This window comes from Hypanus sabinus, chromosome 12, assembly GCF_030144855.1.
Source record: "Hypanus sabinus isolate sHypSab1 chromosome 12, sHypSab1.hap1, whole genome shotgun sequence".
Lineage (NCBI taxonomy): Eukaryota > Metazoa > Chordata > Chondrichthyes > Myliobatiformes > Dasyatidae > Hypanus > Hypanus sabinus.
The window spans coordinates 86,390,571-86,408,491 of record NC_082717.1 but is presented as its reverse complement, the minus strand read 5'-3'; the positions used below and the strand labels follow the sequence as shown (position 1 = coordinate 86,408,491).

Sequence of the window (17,921 nt, the reverse complement as noted above, 5' to 3'; positions counted from 1 at the left end):
ATTTTTGTGAGGTGGCTTATTAAACTAATTGTTCTGTGTTGTCCACATTCTGTTGCACCTGGTTTCTTTGGCAGTTTAATGAACACTGCCTTTAAAAGATCTTCTGGTGCTATATTCTATTCAATAAGATTGTTAATTTCTCTACACCAAAATCTTCTAGCACTTCATATAGTTCAACTGGAATGTGATCCGGTCCTAATGATCTCCCCCTTTGCAAAAACGCTGGGCAGATTCATCTGCCGATCAATGGCCAGGGTATGGACACTGCAACTGAAGAAGGCAACGCGAAACCACTTCGGTATTCCTCCCACATATAATCATGAACTCAAGTCAGCTACGGTCTCAGCTCAAAGATGTGAATGGAGCCTTCACCGAAGGAGCCTCATCCTGTAGAGGATCTCATGCACCACAGGTGAACCACGACTGTTATCCAGCGACTGTCGGCAGATTAAAAGCAAAGAAGATCAGACTAGCAATCTGGAATGTAAGAACTCTTAACCAACCTGGTAAACAATGTCAAAGAGGAAATGGAAAGATTAAAAATCAGCATCTTGGGAATGTGTGAGATGAGATGGAAAGGAGCTGGTAAAACAAGCTCAGAGGGATATACCATCATTTACTCAGGAGGAGAAATACATGAAAAGGGTGTTGGAATTATGTTAGATGAAGAACATGCAAAATCAATAAAAGGCTGTTGGACAATATCAGATCGAATGCCACTTGTGAAACTACATGCAAAACCTTTTGACATTAACATCATTCAAGTTTATGCCCAACAGCAGACAGCAGTGAAGAAAACATTGAACAATTTTATGACGAACTAGAAACAGCACTAAGATAATGTAAAAGCTCAGAAAATACCATTATTCAAGGTGACTTCAATGCAAAAGTAGGCAAGACCAGGGACAAGGACAATATTGGCATTATGGCATGGGTGAGAGAAATGAGAGAGGTGAACAACTAGCTACATGAGTCACAGAAAAAGATTATATAATTGGTAATACCGTCTTCAAGCAACACCCAAGAAAACTATGGACATGGAAGAGCCCAGGGGTTAACAGCAGAAACCAACATGTACAAAATCTGGATGAACTCAGCAGGTCGGGCAGCATCCACTGACTGCTCATTTCAACGGATGCTGCCCGACCTGCTGAGTTCATCCAGCTTTTGTATGTGTTGATTTGACCACAGCATCTGCAGTGTACTTTGCGTTTACAGCAAAAACCTGATTGATTACATGCTTATAAGAATGTTTAGAAATGCTCTGAAATCATGATATTTGCTGCTCCCCAAAGCTCAAAATTTGAATATCTATTTAGCAGGGTTCCTTAGTTTGTTTGTTGGGATACATTGCAACTTTATAAAAACACTGGTTCAGTCACACTTGGAGTATAGTTTGCAGTTCTGATGACCACAATCTAGGATAGATGTGATGGCACTGGAGAGAGTATAGAGGAGATTCACCAAGATGTTATCTGGATTGGAAGAGTTTAGTTATGGGGTGAGATTGGATAGGCTGGGCTTGTTTTCCTGGAGTAAAGGAGATTAAGTGGTGACTTGAGAAATGTATATAAGAAGCATAGACAGGATGAACAGGCAGAATCTTTATCTTTTGGAAGGTGTATCAAAAGCAAGAGGGTATAGCTCTAGGATGAGAGGAATAAGTTTTAAAGGAGATCTGAGGGTTAAGTTTCTTTACACAGAGTGGTTCATTTCTTGAATAAGTTACCAGGGGAGGTAGTGGAATCAGATGTGCTACATTTAAGAGGCACTTAAATAGGCAAGGCATAGAAATATTTGGTCTAAATGTGGGAAAATGGGATATGTGGGTAAAAGAAAGAGCCAGTGTGGAGATTGTAGATGGAAGGGCCTGCTTTTAATGTTGCACTACCCAGTGATTCTGACACACATAGCTGTGCAGTTTGCAGGACTGTTGAGTTTCCCATACTCCCAAAACATGATTCTGTATTCTTGCTTCACACTCATCCCAAACTCTGTAGTTTCCTCCCACCACCACCACACCTAATGACTGTGGTCCTCCCCAAGTTTCAGAGCTACAGTGTAATATCCCTGTCCTTCCTGCAAAGTATTGATTAGTCCCAAAATTTTATCCTAATTTGCAAAGTCCAAGACTCCCAGTTCCTCCAGATCTATTCTATACTTCTAAATCACTGGCCTGGTTATAATTGGTTCATCGAATTATATAATAAAAACTCCAGATATCACAGGAGCAACTCCATGGAAGATTTACTGGTGTAATAAATATACTTGTTTCTGACCTATATTGCAAAAACTGAAAGCACATACATCAAGTTGCTTGTAATAGCAGCTTTCCTGTCATAATTTTGAAAAAATGACCAAATATATATTTCATTTTAAAATAGTTCTTAAATGCCTTTCCTCCTTCCCTAGCTCACCTCACCAGACTCTCCCTCCGCTATTTAACCTAACTTTTTTCCTTTGTACCTCACCTATCAGATGCCGCTCATCTCCCAGCTCACCTATTTCCGCAGATTTACAACCAGCCCACCTCGGTTTAAAACTATTCTCATCTAGTACAGGTGCTACCAACGATAGAAAGAACGAGTGAGTAACTGGGCCTTCAAGAAGCAACGTCGATAGCAACGAGACGCAGGTGCAAACACATCCAAGATAGTGCCCCAGCCCCACTGCTTACAGTCAAACCCCTTCACCAACTCTCTTATCTGAGATCAATGAGCTACTGTACTCTTTATGAACAGTTTGTATTAGTGAGGACTGTCAATTCGTCTCAGACCTGCTAGGGCCGGATAAAAGAAGAAACTTTTATTTACACGCTAAACTGGTAAAGTTATCGCGTTGGAAGAAGGGAATCTGTGCAGTATGGAGACCGACACAGTTGCAAAGTTTGGGGGTAAGGAATGCCTTCGCGGTGTACAAGCGGGCAGTAGGACCCTGCGGGCCACCAGTGCGGTCGCGTCCCGTTGCCTGGTAACGGCGGCGGCCGGCGGAGTGCAGCTGCAGCCAAGATGTCGAAAGGTAGCAAGAAGCGGACCGACTCGGTCCTCAAGCTGAGTCCGTCCCCTGTTCACAGCGGGTATGTGCCGGATAAGTTCCAGTTGCCACGGGGGAGTCTGGAAACGGAAACTGAATCCCGCCCGGGGGGTGGGGATGGCAGGGAAGGTGGGCAGAGGCCTCGGCGTGAGCACCTCTTCACTCCCCTCCCCCCAACTTCCCTCTTCTCTCACTCTTCCTACCCCCTCCCCAACTCCCTCGTCTGATTCACATCCCTTAACCGTCTTTTTCCCTCTTTTGTTCTATTCTTCCTAGTTTACTCCGTCCACATCCCCCTAATTCCCCTCATCCATCTCCTCCAACTCCCCCATCCCCCCACCACTCCATCTCACCCTTCCTGATGACTGACAGTCCTGATGAAGGATCTCGTCCCTAAATGTCGACTGTAAATCATTTCCGTAGATGCTGCCTGACCTGGTGAATTCCTTTAGTATTTTGTGTTGGTATTCAGTATTTGGATTTAGCGTAGTAAGCTCACACATAACTGATTCGTTCGGCCAATAATTGTTGCTTGGTCTAAAAGCAAACTAATTATGGAAGGTGTAAGATCACCCTCATCCGCATTTCCCTCTCTTTCTCTGGGGGGATTTTTGAAGTCAGCGCTCTGTACTGCATAACCCAATGTTTACATTTCAATAGTAATCTGCTGTGGCCTCCAGCTTCTTTATGCTGTGAACGGAGCAAATGCTGTATATCCCGAATGCCGCCAGACAGACATGCGCACCGTGTTTTTGAAGCTGCTGTTCCCAGGACACATGAAACAGTGATATCCTGTTCCTTGAGTACATTTTTCAGTTCAATTAGATAATCAAATTTACCTAACCTATCCGGAGTTCCTTGAAGAATTTACTTAACTTCCCATTAAATGAGATAGATCTTCAAATTTTAAATTGATTCGACAGCTTTTTAGAGAACGCAAACACGAGGAAATCTGCAGATGCTGGAAATTCACACGAGAATAAGTTTTAGATTTGTATCGTGAACGCTTGTGTGATAGTTTTCCTGCTATACTCCGTTTATTTATTCCCCCACTAGAGGTAATATTTCATAGATGTACTCCAACGAAAAATGTTCACCTTTTATGTGCAGTACCTGGCATTAATTACCTCTTTAATCTACAATCTCTACATTAAGAAAATTTTGGAACATTCTTCAGTGCTAATTTTGTTTTGGACTTTTAGCTCCCCACGTTGAACTCCATCTGCCTCAATTTCATTCATTCATTTCATTTATTCATAACCCTTAGTAACTCCCACAATCTCCCGCCAGCCTTGGATGCTGCTGTTTTTAATTCCTTCGTTCAGGTCACTGATATCCACAGTGAACATATATCAGGTGACACTACTAGCCACATTCCATCAATTGATATACATTTCTCTTTATCCCAGTTCTATTTTCTACTTCCCAGCCAATTACCACCAGGTTATTTTCCTCTGCACATAAAAATAAGGTAGTGATACTTTTAGATGTAAGTTTTGTGGAGGCCAGTAACCAAAGTTAAGAGCAAACCCACAGATATTATTTAGAACTTGGGCAGCATGCTAAAGTACACTTCACAGAATTTATTGCGTGGGTACAGACCACTTAGCCCAAGATGTAGTATTAGGCAGTGTTACTGCCACACTTGTGCCTCTGTCATCAAATTTCACCTCACCTGTTCATTCACTCTTGTCAGCGCCTAGCTTCCCTTTAAATTTTTTTAAGCTATTTACTTCAACAGCAGCATTTTGTAACAAGTTTCAAATTCTTACTGCTTTAGCTAAATGACTTTCACTTGGATTTATTGGATTTATCAATGAGTTGTGGTTTAGTTTTTAGATCTAACCCACTCAGTGATCTCCCGAAACACTTAAGTTAAACATCAGGGCAAGTGGGTTGTTAAAATTATTCTGTCAGGGTGTCGAAGTACAATGACATTTGGGAAAGTCAGACTGCAATGAGAAAGACTATTCAGTTCATTGAATTGGTTAGGATTACATTCATCAAAGGGAGAAAGTGATAATTGACCAAGAAATTCCTAGGGAGGTCATTTTGAGAAAGATCCTTGAGATAAGAGACTGATACTTCCAGATGTAAGTGAGATAAGATAAGGAACCCCATTATAGGCTTGTGCCGCTGACATACACTCATCATTTCACACCATTTTCAGATCGTATCAGCGTCAGCTGCTGGAGATTTCCTTCTGGTATTTTGCCACAGTATAAATAGATGGATATGCCAGACATTTTGTTTAAATATAGAGTATTTTTACATTTATTCCATTCTCAACAATAAATCAATTTCAGCAAAACGAGTTGATCCAGTTCAGCATCTTGATCCACAAGTTGTACAGCATTTGTAGACACAGCATGAGAGATGGCCATAAATTTCCCTAACAGCTATTGCATCTGACTGAGTAAATGCAGATGGCTGGGAGGATGTATGTGGGAAGAAGTGTTAAAGATAATTGGTGTGTGCATGAGTAAATAATTATGAGTTAGCTCACATATTTATAGGAAATAAGAGTAAGTTGTGTCTCTTCGGTTCCCTTTAAATGACAGTTTGTGAAACTGCCCAAGTTGTCATCAGCTCAGATGATGACCTATGCCTGATTCAACCAGCAATCTCTGTGCTTTATTTAGAACAACTGTTCAATTACTGTGAAAAAAACTGCTCTTGCACTTCTAAGATGTACCCAGGTTGATTTAATTTGAATTATTGTTGATGGATAATATTGATATGCTTGAAGAAATAATACAATCGAGGGACAAGATAACCAGCGGCTGAATTTACTCGTTCTGGGAAAGCAGAGGTGTGAACAGCATTCCTCTCTGTGAGAATGAGAAGCTCTGTCAGATTTTAACTGCCAGATTTCTATTTAATCCTGGTGCTCATCTGCTACTTGCATTTATAAAATTCCCTTACGCTTTGCACAAGTGTAATCAGACAAAAAGTATGGACATGACAAGTTGACAAAAACCTCAGTCAATGATGGCAGTTTTTAGTGCTTTAAAGAAAGAGAGAGTGTATCAGAAGTTTAGGGAGGGAATACAAAGGTGAGAACTCAGATAGTTGACCAGAGCTGTCACTAACAGCACAAAGGACAAAGGAGGGAATGGATACAAGACTAGAATTAAAGGGATGACAAATTATGTTGGATAAGAAGCAAAATAATGCATCTGTTTGCAACTCTGCAAAAAAACAGAAAATACTCAGCAGATCAATTAGCTTCTGTGGACAAAGGATTAATGTTAGAATTTTTTGATCTCTCAGAACTGATGAAGAGTTTGATGAAAGTTTATTGTCCTGTAACATGAATTTATTCCCACAAATGCTGCCAAGAGATCTTCTGCATATTTCCAATATTTTCTTTTTTGGACCTCAGCTTATTAAGAGGTTGGTCCAGGCTAAAGAAATAAGCTTTTCAATTACTGTTATTTATTTGAATGTCCTGTAATTACAAAGTTTGGCCTCCTTTATACTAATACATGCAAAGCTGATGTACTGCACAGATGAAAATGTGAAGAATTTTTAAGTGGATTTAAGCGATTCAGTGGAATCATTCCTAGCATGAGAGATATCAGTCGTAGGAATGGACTGAGGGCCTGGTTGGGTACTTTTTCAAAGTAGAGAAGACTAATTGAAAATTTGTCAGAGATGAGGGCATCGACAGAATAAATAAAGGGAAACTGTCCAGTGGCTAAAAGATCAATAAAAAGAGGTGGTACTTTTCATGTGATTGACTCTAGTTCTCTTGCCAAATTTAGAGAGGTTTTACAGAGATAATTAGGATATCGAGTAGACTGTCCTTGAAAGGGCATTGATGGATGCACAAAGAAAAAGTTGGAGAGATATTAGAGAAAACAGCCAAATATTTTATTCAATAATTTCTTCCAGCTCAAAGGCTATGCGTAAATAATCCACATTACACTTACATTTCACTACAACTCATGAGTCTTTCTTCTTAAGATATTATCTTAATTCACCTTTTTAAAAAGAATTTGAACTATTCTTCAATTAGGAATGTTTAAGTCGGCAGCTTTGAAATATTCTGGATGCTCTGAGTTTAACATGATCCATAAGTATTTGTCTTTGTGACTTCAAATTCCTCTGCAGTGCTACTTCATTTATTCTGAGCTGTGGAATAGCAGGGGACATTACTGAAGCCAAGAAAGGTCGATATCCACTCTGGCCTGAATGGAATGAAGCCGATGTAAATGCTGAGAAATGGGAAGTTGCTAAGCCAGCTAAAGAGAAGGAAAAAAGTATCAAAAGCCCTAGTCTGGTAAGTTGTTTGAATGCTTTATCACTTCTAGCTCTTTATTTTTTGAAACGCTGATGGTTAACACCAGGGTTTGAACAAACAATGTTGTGTGTTAAATAGTGGCAATGCTAGCTTATGAACAGACATGCATGATCCTTTGAAAAATCAATGAAGAAATTACCTATTCTGCCAGATATCTTAATGATCCATGTAAGTATCACTAATCCCCACTACCTGGTCATTTAAAATGAGGATTGTTTTTTCCTGTGCACTGCATGTGGACTATTGATCACCATTTTACCTAAAGCAGTGCTTTCTTTCCCCTTACAAATTCCTTTGATTAAAAAGCATTGACAGAGGGCACAATCATTTGATCAGATTTAATTGTTGAGATCCACCATGATCTTCAGGAGTAGACTGGTAACTAAAATTCTATATGGATGGAACCCACACCCGAGTTTCATGTTTGTCTATATTAAAAAAAGGTTTGGATGGTTTATTTTTGACAAATTTTATTTCAACATTTACAATAAGATTTACTCTCCAGCACACTCATTGGGTTGAACTCTGATTAGAATTGTTTGAGACACTCCCTTAAATGTTCAGAAGCTGAGTTTTGTTTCTATGTACATAGAAAATACTAGCATTTTTCAATTTCTGTGGAACAGCAACAGCATAATACCTTATAATACCTTTTCCTCAGAGTCAAAAACCCAATGTATTGATAGTTTTTATGTGAATCATGATTTATCAAATACTTTTTTGCTGAGAAGAGAAAATAAACTCTCTGGCTAACTTAAGGAGGCAAGTCTTGGAAACTGATGCAAAAGAGGTACTTCTGTTTGTGCCAGCTAGATTCATACATGTATGATTACATTTAGAGAAAGAGATGGACCATATTGGCTTATATGATATTCAAGATCAATCTCAGAGGAAAACAAAGGAACAGTAGCCTCAAACCAAAGCTCTGTTTGTTTGTTTCAGTTCTCCTTTTATGCATTTATTTTCCATATTGTTGATATAATGTGTCAAAACTCAGTCAGAATTAGAATATCACTGATGTATGTCATGAAATTTGTTGTTTTGCAGCAGTATTACAGTTAAAGACATAAAAATTACTGTAGGTTACAATAAAAAAATAAATACTACAAGAGTAGGATAGTGTGGTAGTGCTCATGGCATCTTGGACCATTCAGAATCCCAATGCAGAGGGGAAGAAGTTGTTTCTAAATCAATGAGTGTGTGTCTTCAGGCTCCTGTACCTCTTCTCTGGTGGTAGTAATTTAAAGAGAGCGTTTCCCAGATGGTGAGGATCTTTAATGATGGTTACTACCTTCTTGAAGCACCACTCGATAGTGGGGAGGCTTGTGCCCATGATGGAGCTTGCTGTCAATAATCTTTTGCAGCCTTTCAATCCTGTGTATTGGAGCCTTCATACCAGGTGGTGGTGCAACCAATCAGAATGCTCTTCACCGCACAAATGTGGGAATTTATAAAAATCTTTGGTGCAAAACAGATCTCAAACTCAGAACCTTTGGTGTACCTTCTTCACGATTGAATCAGAGGGAAGAACAGATGCTCTGAGATTTTGACAGTGATCCCTCCACTCCTGAATACTTTAGAGATGTGGACGTCCTTCAGTAGGCACTAGAAATTACTGGAAAAGTACCACCAACATAGTCTCCACAAAATCCTCTAAATGCACTGGCAACATAGGTGAACCAATATTAGCTTTCTGCAGCACCTTAATTATGCTCACCTGACCCCTAATAAGCAGGTCACATTTTTCACAATGCTTGACACCAGAGACTAAGAGAACAAGTACTCTGATCTCAATCTCTGTCACAACCAAGGTTAGCAGGTAGACAGAAGGAAAGATTCAGGAAAGTTCTTAAAAACTTCACAAGCAAGTGTAACATTCCCACCAATTCCTGGGAATTCCTGGCATGTGATTATTGAAAACAGACGATGGTTTGTGTGGTGAACTACATATACCTGTCTGAACCCCCCACCCCCACCCTGCTGACGCTCCTTTGGCTCCTCCCACAGACCCCGGTATAAAAGCGATTGGAGGCACAGCTCCTTCCTCAGTCTCCAGGATGTTGTGTGGTGGTTGCTTGCTGCTTGTGCTTTCTTCCAGCCAATAAAAGCCTACCTTAACTCACGTCTCCAAGAGTTATTGATGGTGTGATGGTTGATTGATGGTTGTTATTGATGGTTTGTGCATGGCATTGAACTGGGATTCCATTCCTCAAAGCACAACAGAGGTTCAGACCAAATGAGTGAATGAAATACAATGCTTCCCAAACTACATCTTCACCTGCCCCCACTTCCTCTTTCTCCCCAATATCCCCTGTAGCAGAATCCTCAGCAGCTACTCAGGAATCACAAAACTGGTCTGAAAGCAAGTTGCACTCAGTTCCAAAGGACAGCCCTAGCAGTAGAATAAGATACAATTGTTATGTTACTATAGAAGTTTACATTTGGATTTGTAATCTAGATTTGTGAATGTTTATCCCACCATTGAAGTAGGAAGCTAATACCAGTAGAGCTGATGAAAGTACTGAATTTTCGTAAAATCTCAGCTGCTGTGCTGATATCCTGTTTTCCAAATAACCCTAGACCCTCAGCAATCCATTTGCTCTGAAGTGCCCTCTGAAATGATGAATAAATCACTCTGGCATGTTGCATTTGTATAAAGAATCACAATAGTAACAATTATAAGATTCAGACATTACCTAATTTAAATCACCTCCTTCAGCCAGAAATGCTAAGAAGTTGATGCACCTCAGTTTCCTTCTAAGTTGCCCACAATCTTAGAACCAGTCTTCAGCCAATCTGGTTCACTGCATGTGATATTGACAAATGATCAGACACACTGGATGTAGTAAAATCTAATAATATCCTCACTACATTGCTTAGGAAATAATCTGGCAGGGGGTAGGGCTGAGGATGGGGCATTTGGTATACAACTAGATGCAGTGTGTAGTAAGACTGTGAGGAAGGACAAGCAGATGATGAGCAAAATTGCAGTCAGTGGGATGAGTTAAAGTGTAACAAGGGGCCAAAATCAAAAAGGGTGATGAATATAGGACTGAAGGTGCTATATTTGAATACATGCAGTATACAGAATAAGATAATCTTGTAGCTCAGTTAGATACAGGCAGATATGATGTTGTGGGCTTCTCCGAGTCGTGACTGAAAGAAAATGATAGTTGGAAGCTTATCATCCAAGGATATACATAGATTGAAAGGACGGGCAGATAGGCAGAAGGGGTGTGGTAACTCAATTGGTAAAAAATGAAATCAAATGAAAAAGGATCTTATGCTTTCCCAGCATATATGACGAATAAACTCTTCTCAGGGTTCCAGCCTGGTACAGGTGTCAATTTTAAACAATGTTTTGACGACAAACTCTGCCATCTTCATCAGGAATGATGCCTGGGTATGTCTAGTCTGGTGGTATTGATACCATCCCACGCCCGTAGTCCATCCCTCCAGATTGGTTAGTTCTCATTCAATTGGTTTTCTACTGTCCCACCTTGTTTACAATTGAATCCCAGTTCTTATCTAGAGCGAGATCTTTGTTAAAATTCATTTCCTCTAGTTTTATTTCAATGGCTTCCTTCACCAGGCGGTCCCAAAAGCCACTGGTGCAGCACAGTGGTTCTGTGCCATCGAAGTGAGTCCTCTGGCCATTGCAAATGCAGCGTTCTGCTGCTGCCAATTTCTCCAGGTAACCAAAACAGATACATCTTCCACATCAAGGCCCACAGGAGGTTCATCCATTCGGGTTACCCAGAGAAATCAGCGGTAACAGAACATTGCATTCGCAATGGCCAGAGGATTGACTTCGACAGCATAAAACCACTGTGCCTTGCCAATGAAAATTGGGACCGCCTGGTGAAGGAAGCCATTGAAATAAAACTAGGGGAAAGAATTTTGACAAAGACAAAGGTCCTGCTCTAAGTAAGAACTAGAATTCAATTATAAACAAGGTGGGACAGCAGAAACCCGATTGAATGAGAACCAACCAATCAGGAGGAATGGACAATAGGGTTCTAAGTACCACTGGATTAGATGTGCCCAGACATCAAGTCTGATGAAGCTGGGAGAGTTTGTCTTTGAAATATCAGTTAAAATCGATACCTGTACCCAGCTGGAAACCCGAGACGAGTTTATTCATGAAATCAAATCCTTAGAAAAAGATGACATAGGATCAGAAAATGTAGAATCCTTGTTGGCAGAGTTAAGAAACTGCAAGGATAAAAAAAACCCTGATGTGAGTTATATACAAGCCCCTGAACAGCAGTTAGTATGTGGGATATAAATTACAATGGGAGATTACCATGTAGCTTGTGAAAAGCTGGTTGCTGCTAGAACCCAAGAAAAGGAATTTGAGGAATGCCTATAAGATGGTTTTCTAGAGCAACCTGTGGTTGAGCCCACTACGGGAAAGGCAATTCTGGATTGGGTGTTGTGTAATGAACCAGATTTGATTAGGGATTGCAAGGTAAAGGAACCCTTAGGAGGCCGTGATCATAATAGGATAGAATTCACCGAACAGTTTGAAAAGGAGAAGCTAAAGTCAATGTATCTGTATTACAGTGGAGTTCTGAATTACAGAAGCATGAGAGAGGAGCTGGCCAAAGTTGGTTGGAAGGGAGTGCTAACCGGGATGACAGCAGAACAGCAATGGCTGGTTTTTCGCAGGAAGTTTGGATTGTGCAGGAAAGAAACTTCTGAAAGATGAAAAAGTATTCTAAAGGGAAGATGAAGCAACCATGGCTGACTAGGGAAGTCAAGGTCAACATAAAAGCAGAAGAGAGAGTATATCACACAAAATGTTGGAGGAACTCAACAGGCCATGGAAAAATGTACAGGAGATGTTTCCGGCCGAAAGCCTTTGGCAGGAGAGAGTATATAATATTGCAACAATTAGTGAGAAAGTAGAGATTGGGAAGCTTTTAAAACCAACAGAAAATAACTCAAAAAGCTATAAAGAGAGAAACGATGGAAAGCTAGCCAATAATATAAAAGAAGAATCAAAATTTTTTCAGATATACAGTAATAAAGAGTAAAAGAGAGACAGTAGATATTGGACCACTGGAAAATAATGCTGGAGAGGTAGGGATGGCAACAAAAAAGGTGGCAGACAAAACAGTAAGTATTTTGTGTTCATATTCACAGTGGAAGACATTAGCAGAATGCCAGAAATTCGAAAGTGTCGGGGCAGGAGTGAGTGAGAAGGTGCTTGGGAAGCTGAAAGATTCTGGAATGGTTCCAGAGGAGTGGAAAATTGCAAATGTTACTCCACTCTTTAAGAAGGGAGGAAGGCAGAAGAAAGGAAATTATAGACCAGTTAGCTTGACTTCAATGGTTGGAAAGATGTCGGAATCTATTATTAAGGATGAGGTTTTGGGGTAATTTAGGCATAGGCCAAAGTCAGCATGGTTTCTCAAGGGGAAATATTGCCTGCCAAATCTGTTGGAGTTCTTTGCGGAAATAACAGGGCAGGATAGACAAAGGAAAGTCTATGGATGTTGTTTATTTGGATTTTCAGAACACTTTTGACAAGGTGTTATGCACAAAGCTGTTGAACAAGATAAACACCAATGGTATTACAGGAAAGATACTAGCATGGATAGAAGATGAGCTGATTGGCAGGAGGCAAAGAGTGCAAATAAAAGGGGCTTTTACTGGTTGGATGACAGTGTCTAGTGGTGTGTCACAGGGGTCAGTGTTGGGACAATTTTTCAAGTTATATGTCAATGATTTGGATGATGGAATTGATGGCTTTGTGGTTAAGTTGGCAGACAACACAAAAATAGGTGGAGGGCAGGTAGTGTTGAGGAAGCAGGATGTTTGCCAAAGGACCTGGACAGATTGTGGGAATGGGCAAAGAAATGGCAGATGGAATACAGTCTAGGGAAGTGCACGGTCATGCACTTTGGCAGAAGGAATGAAGGCATGGACTATCTTCTAAGTGGGGAGAAAATTCAAAAATCTAAGATGCAAAGGGACTTGGCAGTCCAAAAGGTTAACTTTCAGGTTGAGCCAGTGGTAAGGAAGGCAAATGTAATGGTAGGATTCATTTCAAGTGGAATAGAATACAAAAGAAAAGATATAATGCTGAGGCTTTATAAGGCATTTATCAGACCATAAAAATCTGTACTGTGAACCGTTATCTAAGAAATGATATTTTGACATTGTAGAGGATCCGTAGGATGTTCACAAAAATTATCCTAGGACAGAAAGAGTTAACATGCGAAGGGTGTTTGAAGGCTCAGGGCCTGTTCCTGCTGGAGTTTAAAAGAATGAGGGGAGATCTCATTGAAACCCATCGAATATTGTAAGGCCTAGACAGAGTGGATGTGGAGAGGATATTTCATATAATGGGGGAGTCTAAGACCAGAGATTACAGACTTAGAGCTGAGGGACATTTATTTAGAACAGAGATAAAGATTTTTTTTATTAGCCAGGGGATGGTGAATCCATGGAATTCATTGTCACAGACAGTTGTGCAGGCCAGTTCATTGGGTTTATTTAATGCAAAGGCTGATAGGACCTTGATTAATCAGGATGTCAAAGGCTACGGGGAGAAAGCTGGAGAATGGGATTGAGAGGGATGATAAATTAGCCATGATGGAATGAGACTTAATAGGTTGAATGGCCTGTTTCTGCTCTTATATCTTATGGTCTAATGAAATAGCTATATCACTGATTAAGCTGTTCCAGTCAAACTACAACACTATCCACAAAAGTGGGAAATTGATAAGATTATGTCCAATCAAAGGATAGACAATTTCATTTAACTGGCACTACAGAACATTAGGATGGAATCAATCATTGATGAGACAATAGAAAGTGTTATAAACAGTGCCATTAGACAGCTCAGTCATTAATAGTCTGCTCAACAGTGTTCATTTTTGGCTTTGCAAGTGCTGTTCAGCTCCAGACCTCATTATAGCTTTGGGCCAAACATTGGCAAAGGAGCTAAATTCAGCCATGAGATGAGAAAGCTTACCATTAATCTCAAAACAGCATTAGATTGCACACTTAACTAAGGACTGGTGACAAATTTGAAGTTATCAGTAATCAAGAAAAAAATCTACACTGATGAGCATCCTACCTAACAAAAAAAAAACAAGGTGATTCTGGCTGTTCATGTAAGTCATTCAGTTTCAGAACATCATTGCAAGTGCTTTCCAAGGTTGTGTCCTTAGCTCAATAACCTTCGGTTGCCATTTATAACAATGCCTGAAGTAAGAATGATTACATTCCCCATGCAGTTTTTCATGTGATGAGACAGTGACAAGTTCCATGCTTGCCACACAAATGACAGCAAAAATATTTATAACAATGAAGAATTCAATCATCTCTTCTTGACATTTTATGACATTACCATTGTTAAATGCCATCATTACCATGGACCAGAATCTTCACTAAGCTTTCCAGATAAACGCAAGGCATATCAGGGGCAAGGTGGCTAGTTCATCCTTGGACCTCCAAAGTATTATTTTTATTACTACAAAGCACATTATAACGTGGTTGAATAGTCTGTATTTAGTAGACTTTTGGAGATACAATAGCATTCAAGAAGCTCAACAGCATCTAGGACAAACATCATACTTGATTGGCCATTTTAGGCTTAGTCTTATTCCACCTTGTACCACGCAAACCTTTAACCTCCCAAACCAAGGACAGCAACATCATTATCTTCAAGCTTTCTCCTACCTCCCTGTCCTAGATAGTTGCTAGTGTTACTTCTTATGCCTGGTTACAATCCCTGAACACCCACTTCTAGCAGATCAATTTTCACCAGATCAATTGCAGTAGTTGAAAGGATGGCTCTTCACCACTTAAAGACATCTGGGAATGTGCATGAAATGCTGGTTTTGTCAATGGTATCCACATCCAAAGATTAAATAAATAAAATTATTACTTATTTTTTGTTTGGATTAAGGTAAACCAGAACCCCTTTAATTTTCTGAATTGCTTTGGATGGGAGTGGTAAAAATCCAGCTTATCCAGGGCACTGCAGACAATCAAGGTTATTTAGGTTGACTTTAATCAAGAAAACAATTTTAGGAGTTTTCATAGGAGTCCAACAACACTGCCAATCAGTGGCCTGTGAATCATATCAAACTCTGAACAATAAAAATGGATATAAAGAGACTAAATTTAAGCATACTCTGCTAATGAAGAGGTTGTTTGCTAATGTGGCAAAGAAAGAGTGGGACTAAGAGGTTTATTGGCAGGCGAAAACAAAGGACTAGCAAGACCTTGGGGCACTGCGCCTGTGGAATTTCTGTCTCACGTCCATAACTGTACAACCTGTGCAGTGTCTTTCTCAGCAGTGTCATCATAGAAAATGTGAGGTTGTCAGTACTTCATAAAACCTCCTGGAGCCAATAAAGTGACCACTGCAGTAATACAGGAAGTGCACTGGTCAGGTATGTGACCAATGCCAAGAGGGCTGAAGTTTGGCTGAAGCAAGTGGCTTGAGCAGTGGGGTGGTGAAGGGCTAAAGCTGTCAAAGGTGAGCCACTGGAGTTAGGGGTTGAGAACTTGGACTGGGCAAGCAGATGTAGCTGGTGTTGTGAACATGACTAATTATTTAACAGCTATCTTATGTCCAAAGGAACTACTCTGTAATATGAATTTCAGGACTAGGAATGTTAGGACCTCAATGGACAATCCTCATGACAAGAAAATCAATGTCAGATCTCTTAAGGATCCCACAAATACAGCTCTCCTCAGATAGCACCTCACTAATAATCTATCTGGTTCCAGATAATAGGGCCTCAGAATATCCATTGTGATTGAATTATCCTGAATTCTTCCATATTTGGACCTTTTACCAAGCAAAGAAACAGCACAGATGAGAATGATGTGGAGATCGAGGAGCAAATCAACTGCAGTCATTAAGTTCCTGAATTGGAAGTTCCACCTTTTTTCAATGAAAAGAAACGCCTCTACAGGTGTCTGAAGGCAGAGGTACAACCATAACTTAAATAACATAGTGGATGGAGAGAATGCAGAAGATTCTGCAGTTTGTTAACCCTCTTGCAATATGAGCCAAAAATGGGGGTGAAATTATCTTGGAAAGATTGAAAATCTGACTGAATGGTGCCATAACAACAACCTCTCACTCAAAGCAGCAAAACCAAAGAGCTGATTATTGACTACAGGAGAAGGAAATTGGAGGTTCATAAGCCAGTTCTCCACAGGGGATCAAAGCTGGAGAGGGTCAGTAAATTTAAATTTTATTAGAAGTTTGTCCAGGTTCAGCATCTCACCTTAAACTTTGACAGACACCTATAGATATACAGAGGAGAGTAGCCTAACTGGTTGAATCATGATCTGGTGTGGAAATAACAATGCCCAAGTGTGCAAAAGTCTACAGAAGGTGATGGATACAGCCCAGTCCATTACACGCAAAGCCCTCACCACCATTGATCACATTTACATGGAATGCGCTACAAGAAAGCTGCAACATCATCATGGACCCTGACATCATCCAGGCCATGCCCTTTTCTCACTACTACAGGCAGGAGTCACAAGAGCTTAGGTCCCATATGACCAGACTCAGGAACAGTTATTACCCTACAACCAACGAGCTACTGAATTGGTGTGGATAACTTCATTCACCACAACTTTGATTTGATTCCACAACCTACAGATTCATTTCCAGGGACTCGACAGCTCATGTTCTCAGTAGTATTTATGCTTTATCTTTATAATTTATCTTTTGCACATTGGCTACATATAGTTTTTCATAAATTTGATTGCATTTCATTATTTTCCTGTAAATACTTGCAAGAAAGTGAATCTCAAGGTAGTATATGGTAACATGCACACTTTGATAATAAATTTATTTTGACATTGACTTTGATAAACAGAGATGCAGTCAAGACTTCCTCCGTCACAAATCTGTCCTCAATGTAAGCATCCTGACCCACAGTAACCAATTAGAACTAAATGTCCTGAAACTCCTCACTATCTAGAAGTCAAGGAAGATAATAAAAAGGTCTTAGGAAAAATCAGTACCCCTGTTGTTATCATAAAGTTTGGCAGTGAGGAGTTTTGATCACAAATTCACAATCTCATTGTTCGCATCAGAGAACAGGTGAATGTATCAGGGAACCTTCAATGCCTTGAACAACGGTAGCTACAAAGGGGTCACAGTAAGGAGTTTGTACATTCTCCCTGTGGCCGCATGGGTTTCGTCCAGGTACTCTAGTTTCCTCCCAGAGTCCAAAGGTGTACTGGTGGTAGGTTAATTGGTCATTGCAAGTTGTCCCATGATTAGGCTAGGATTAAATCCAGGGTTGTTGGGCAGTGTGGCTCGAAGGACTGGAAGGGCCTGTTCTGCACTGTATCTCAATAAAATAAAAATTACAAATATTACTCTTACACTCCATCCCTCACACCTACACTCATACAGTCACTGTCCAACTTTGTTTTCATATGCACTGCTGCTACCTAGAAGAGCTCCTCTTCCCAAGAGTCTCTTTATCATTTCCTGTCAGTCACTTTATTTTTAGATACTCCTGTACCTAATGTTAACTTTATGTACATATAATCAGCCTACGTAAATGGTCACACTCCAACAGTTACT

The 17,921-nt window shown here is 40.1% G+C and overlaps 1 protein-coding gene across 2 annotated transcripts in view; it reads left to right on the top strand.

The window, feature by feature from the left end:
- The first annotated feature begins 2,981 nt into the window (after nucleotides 1–2,981).
- Nucleotides 2,982–17,921, top strand: part of adgb (androglobin) — a 226,354-nt gene continuing 211,414 nt past the window's right edge. For both annotated transcript variants that reach the window (XM_059986363.1, XM_059986362.1), the window contains exons 1-2: nucleotides 2,982–3,076; nucleotides 7,150–7,318. In XM_059986363.1, coding sequence (XP_059842346.1) covers nucleotides 3,009–3,076; nucleotides 7,150–7,318 — 237 coding nt within the window. In that variant the 5' untranslated portion in view covers nucleotides 2,982–3,008. The remainder of the gene's footprint in view (nucleotides 3,077–7,149; nucleotides 7,319–17,921) is intronic.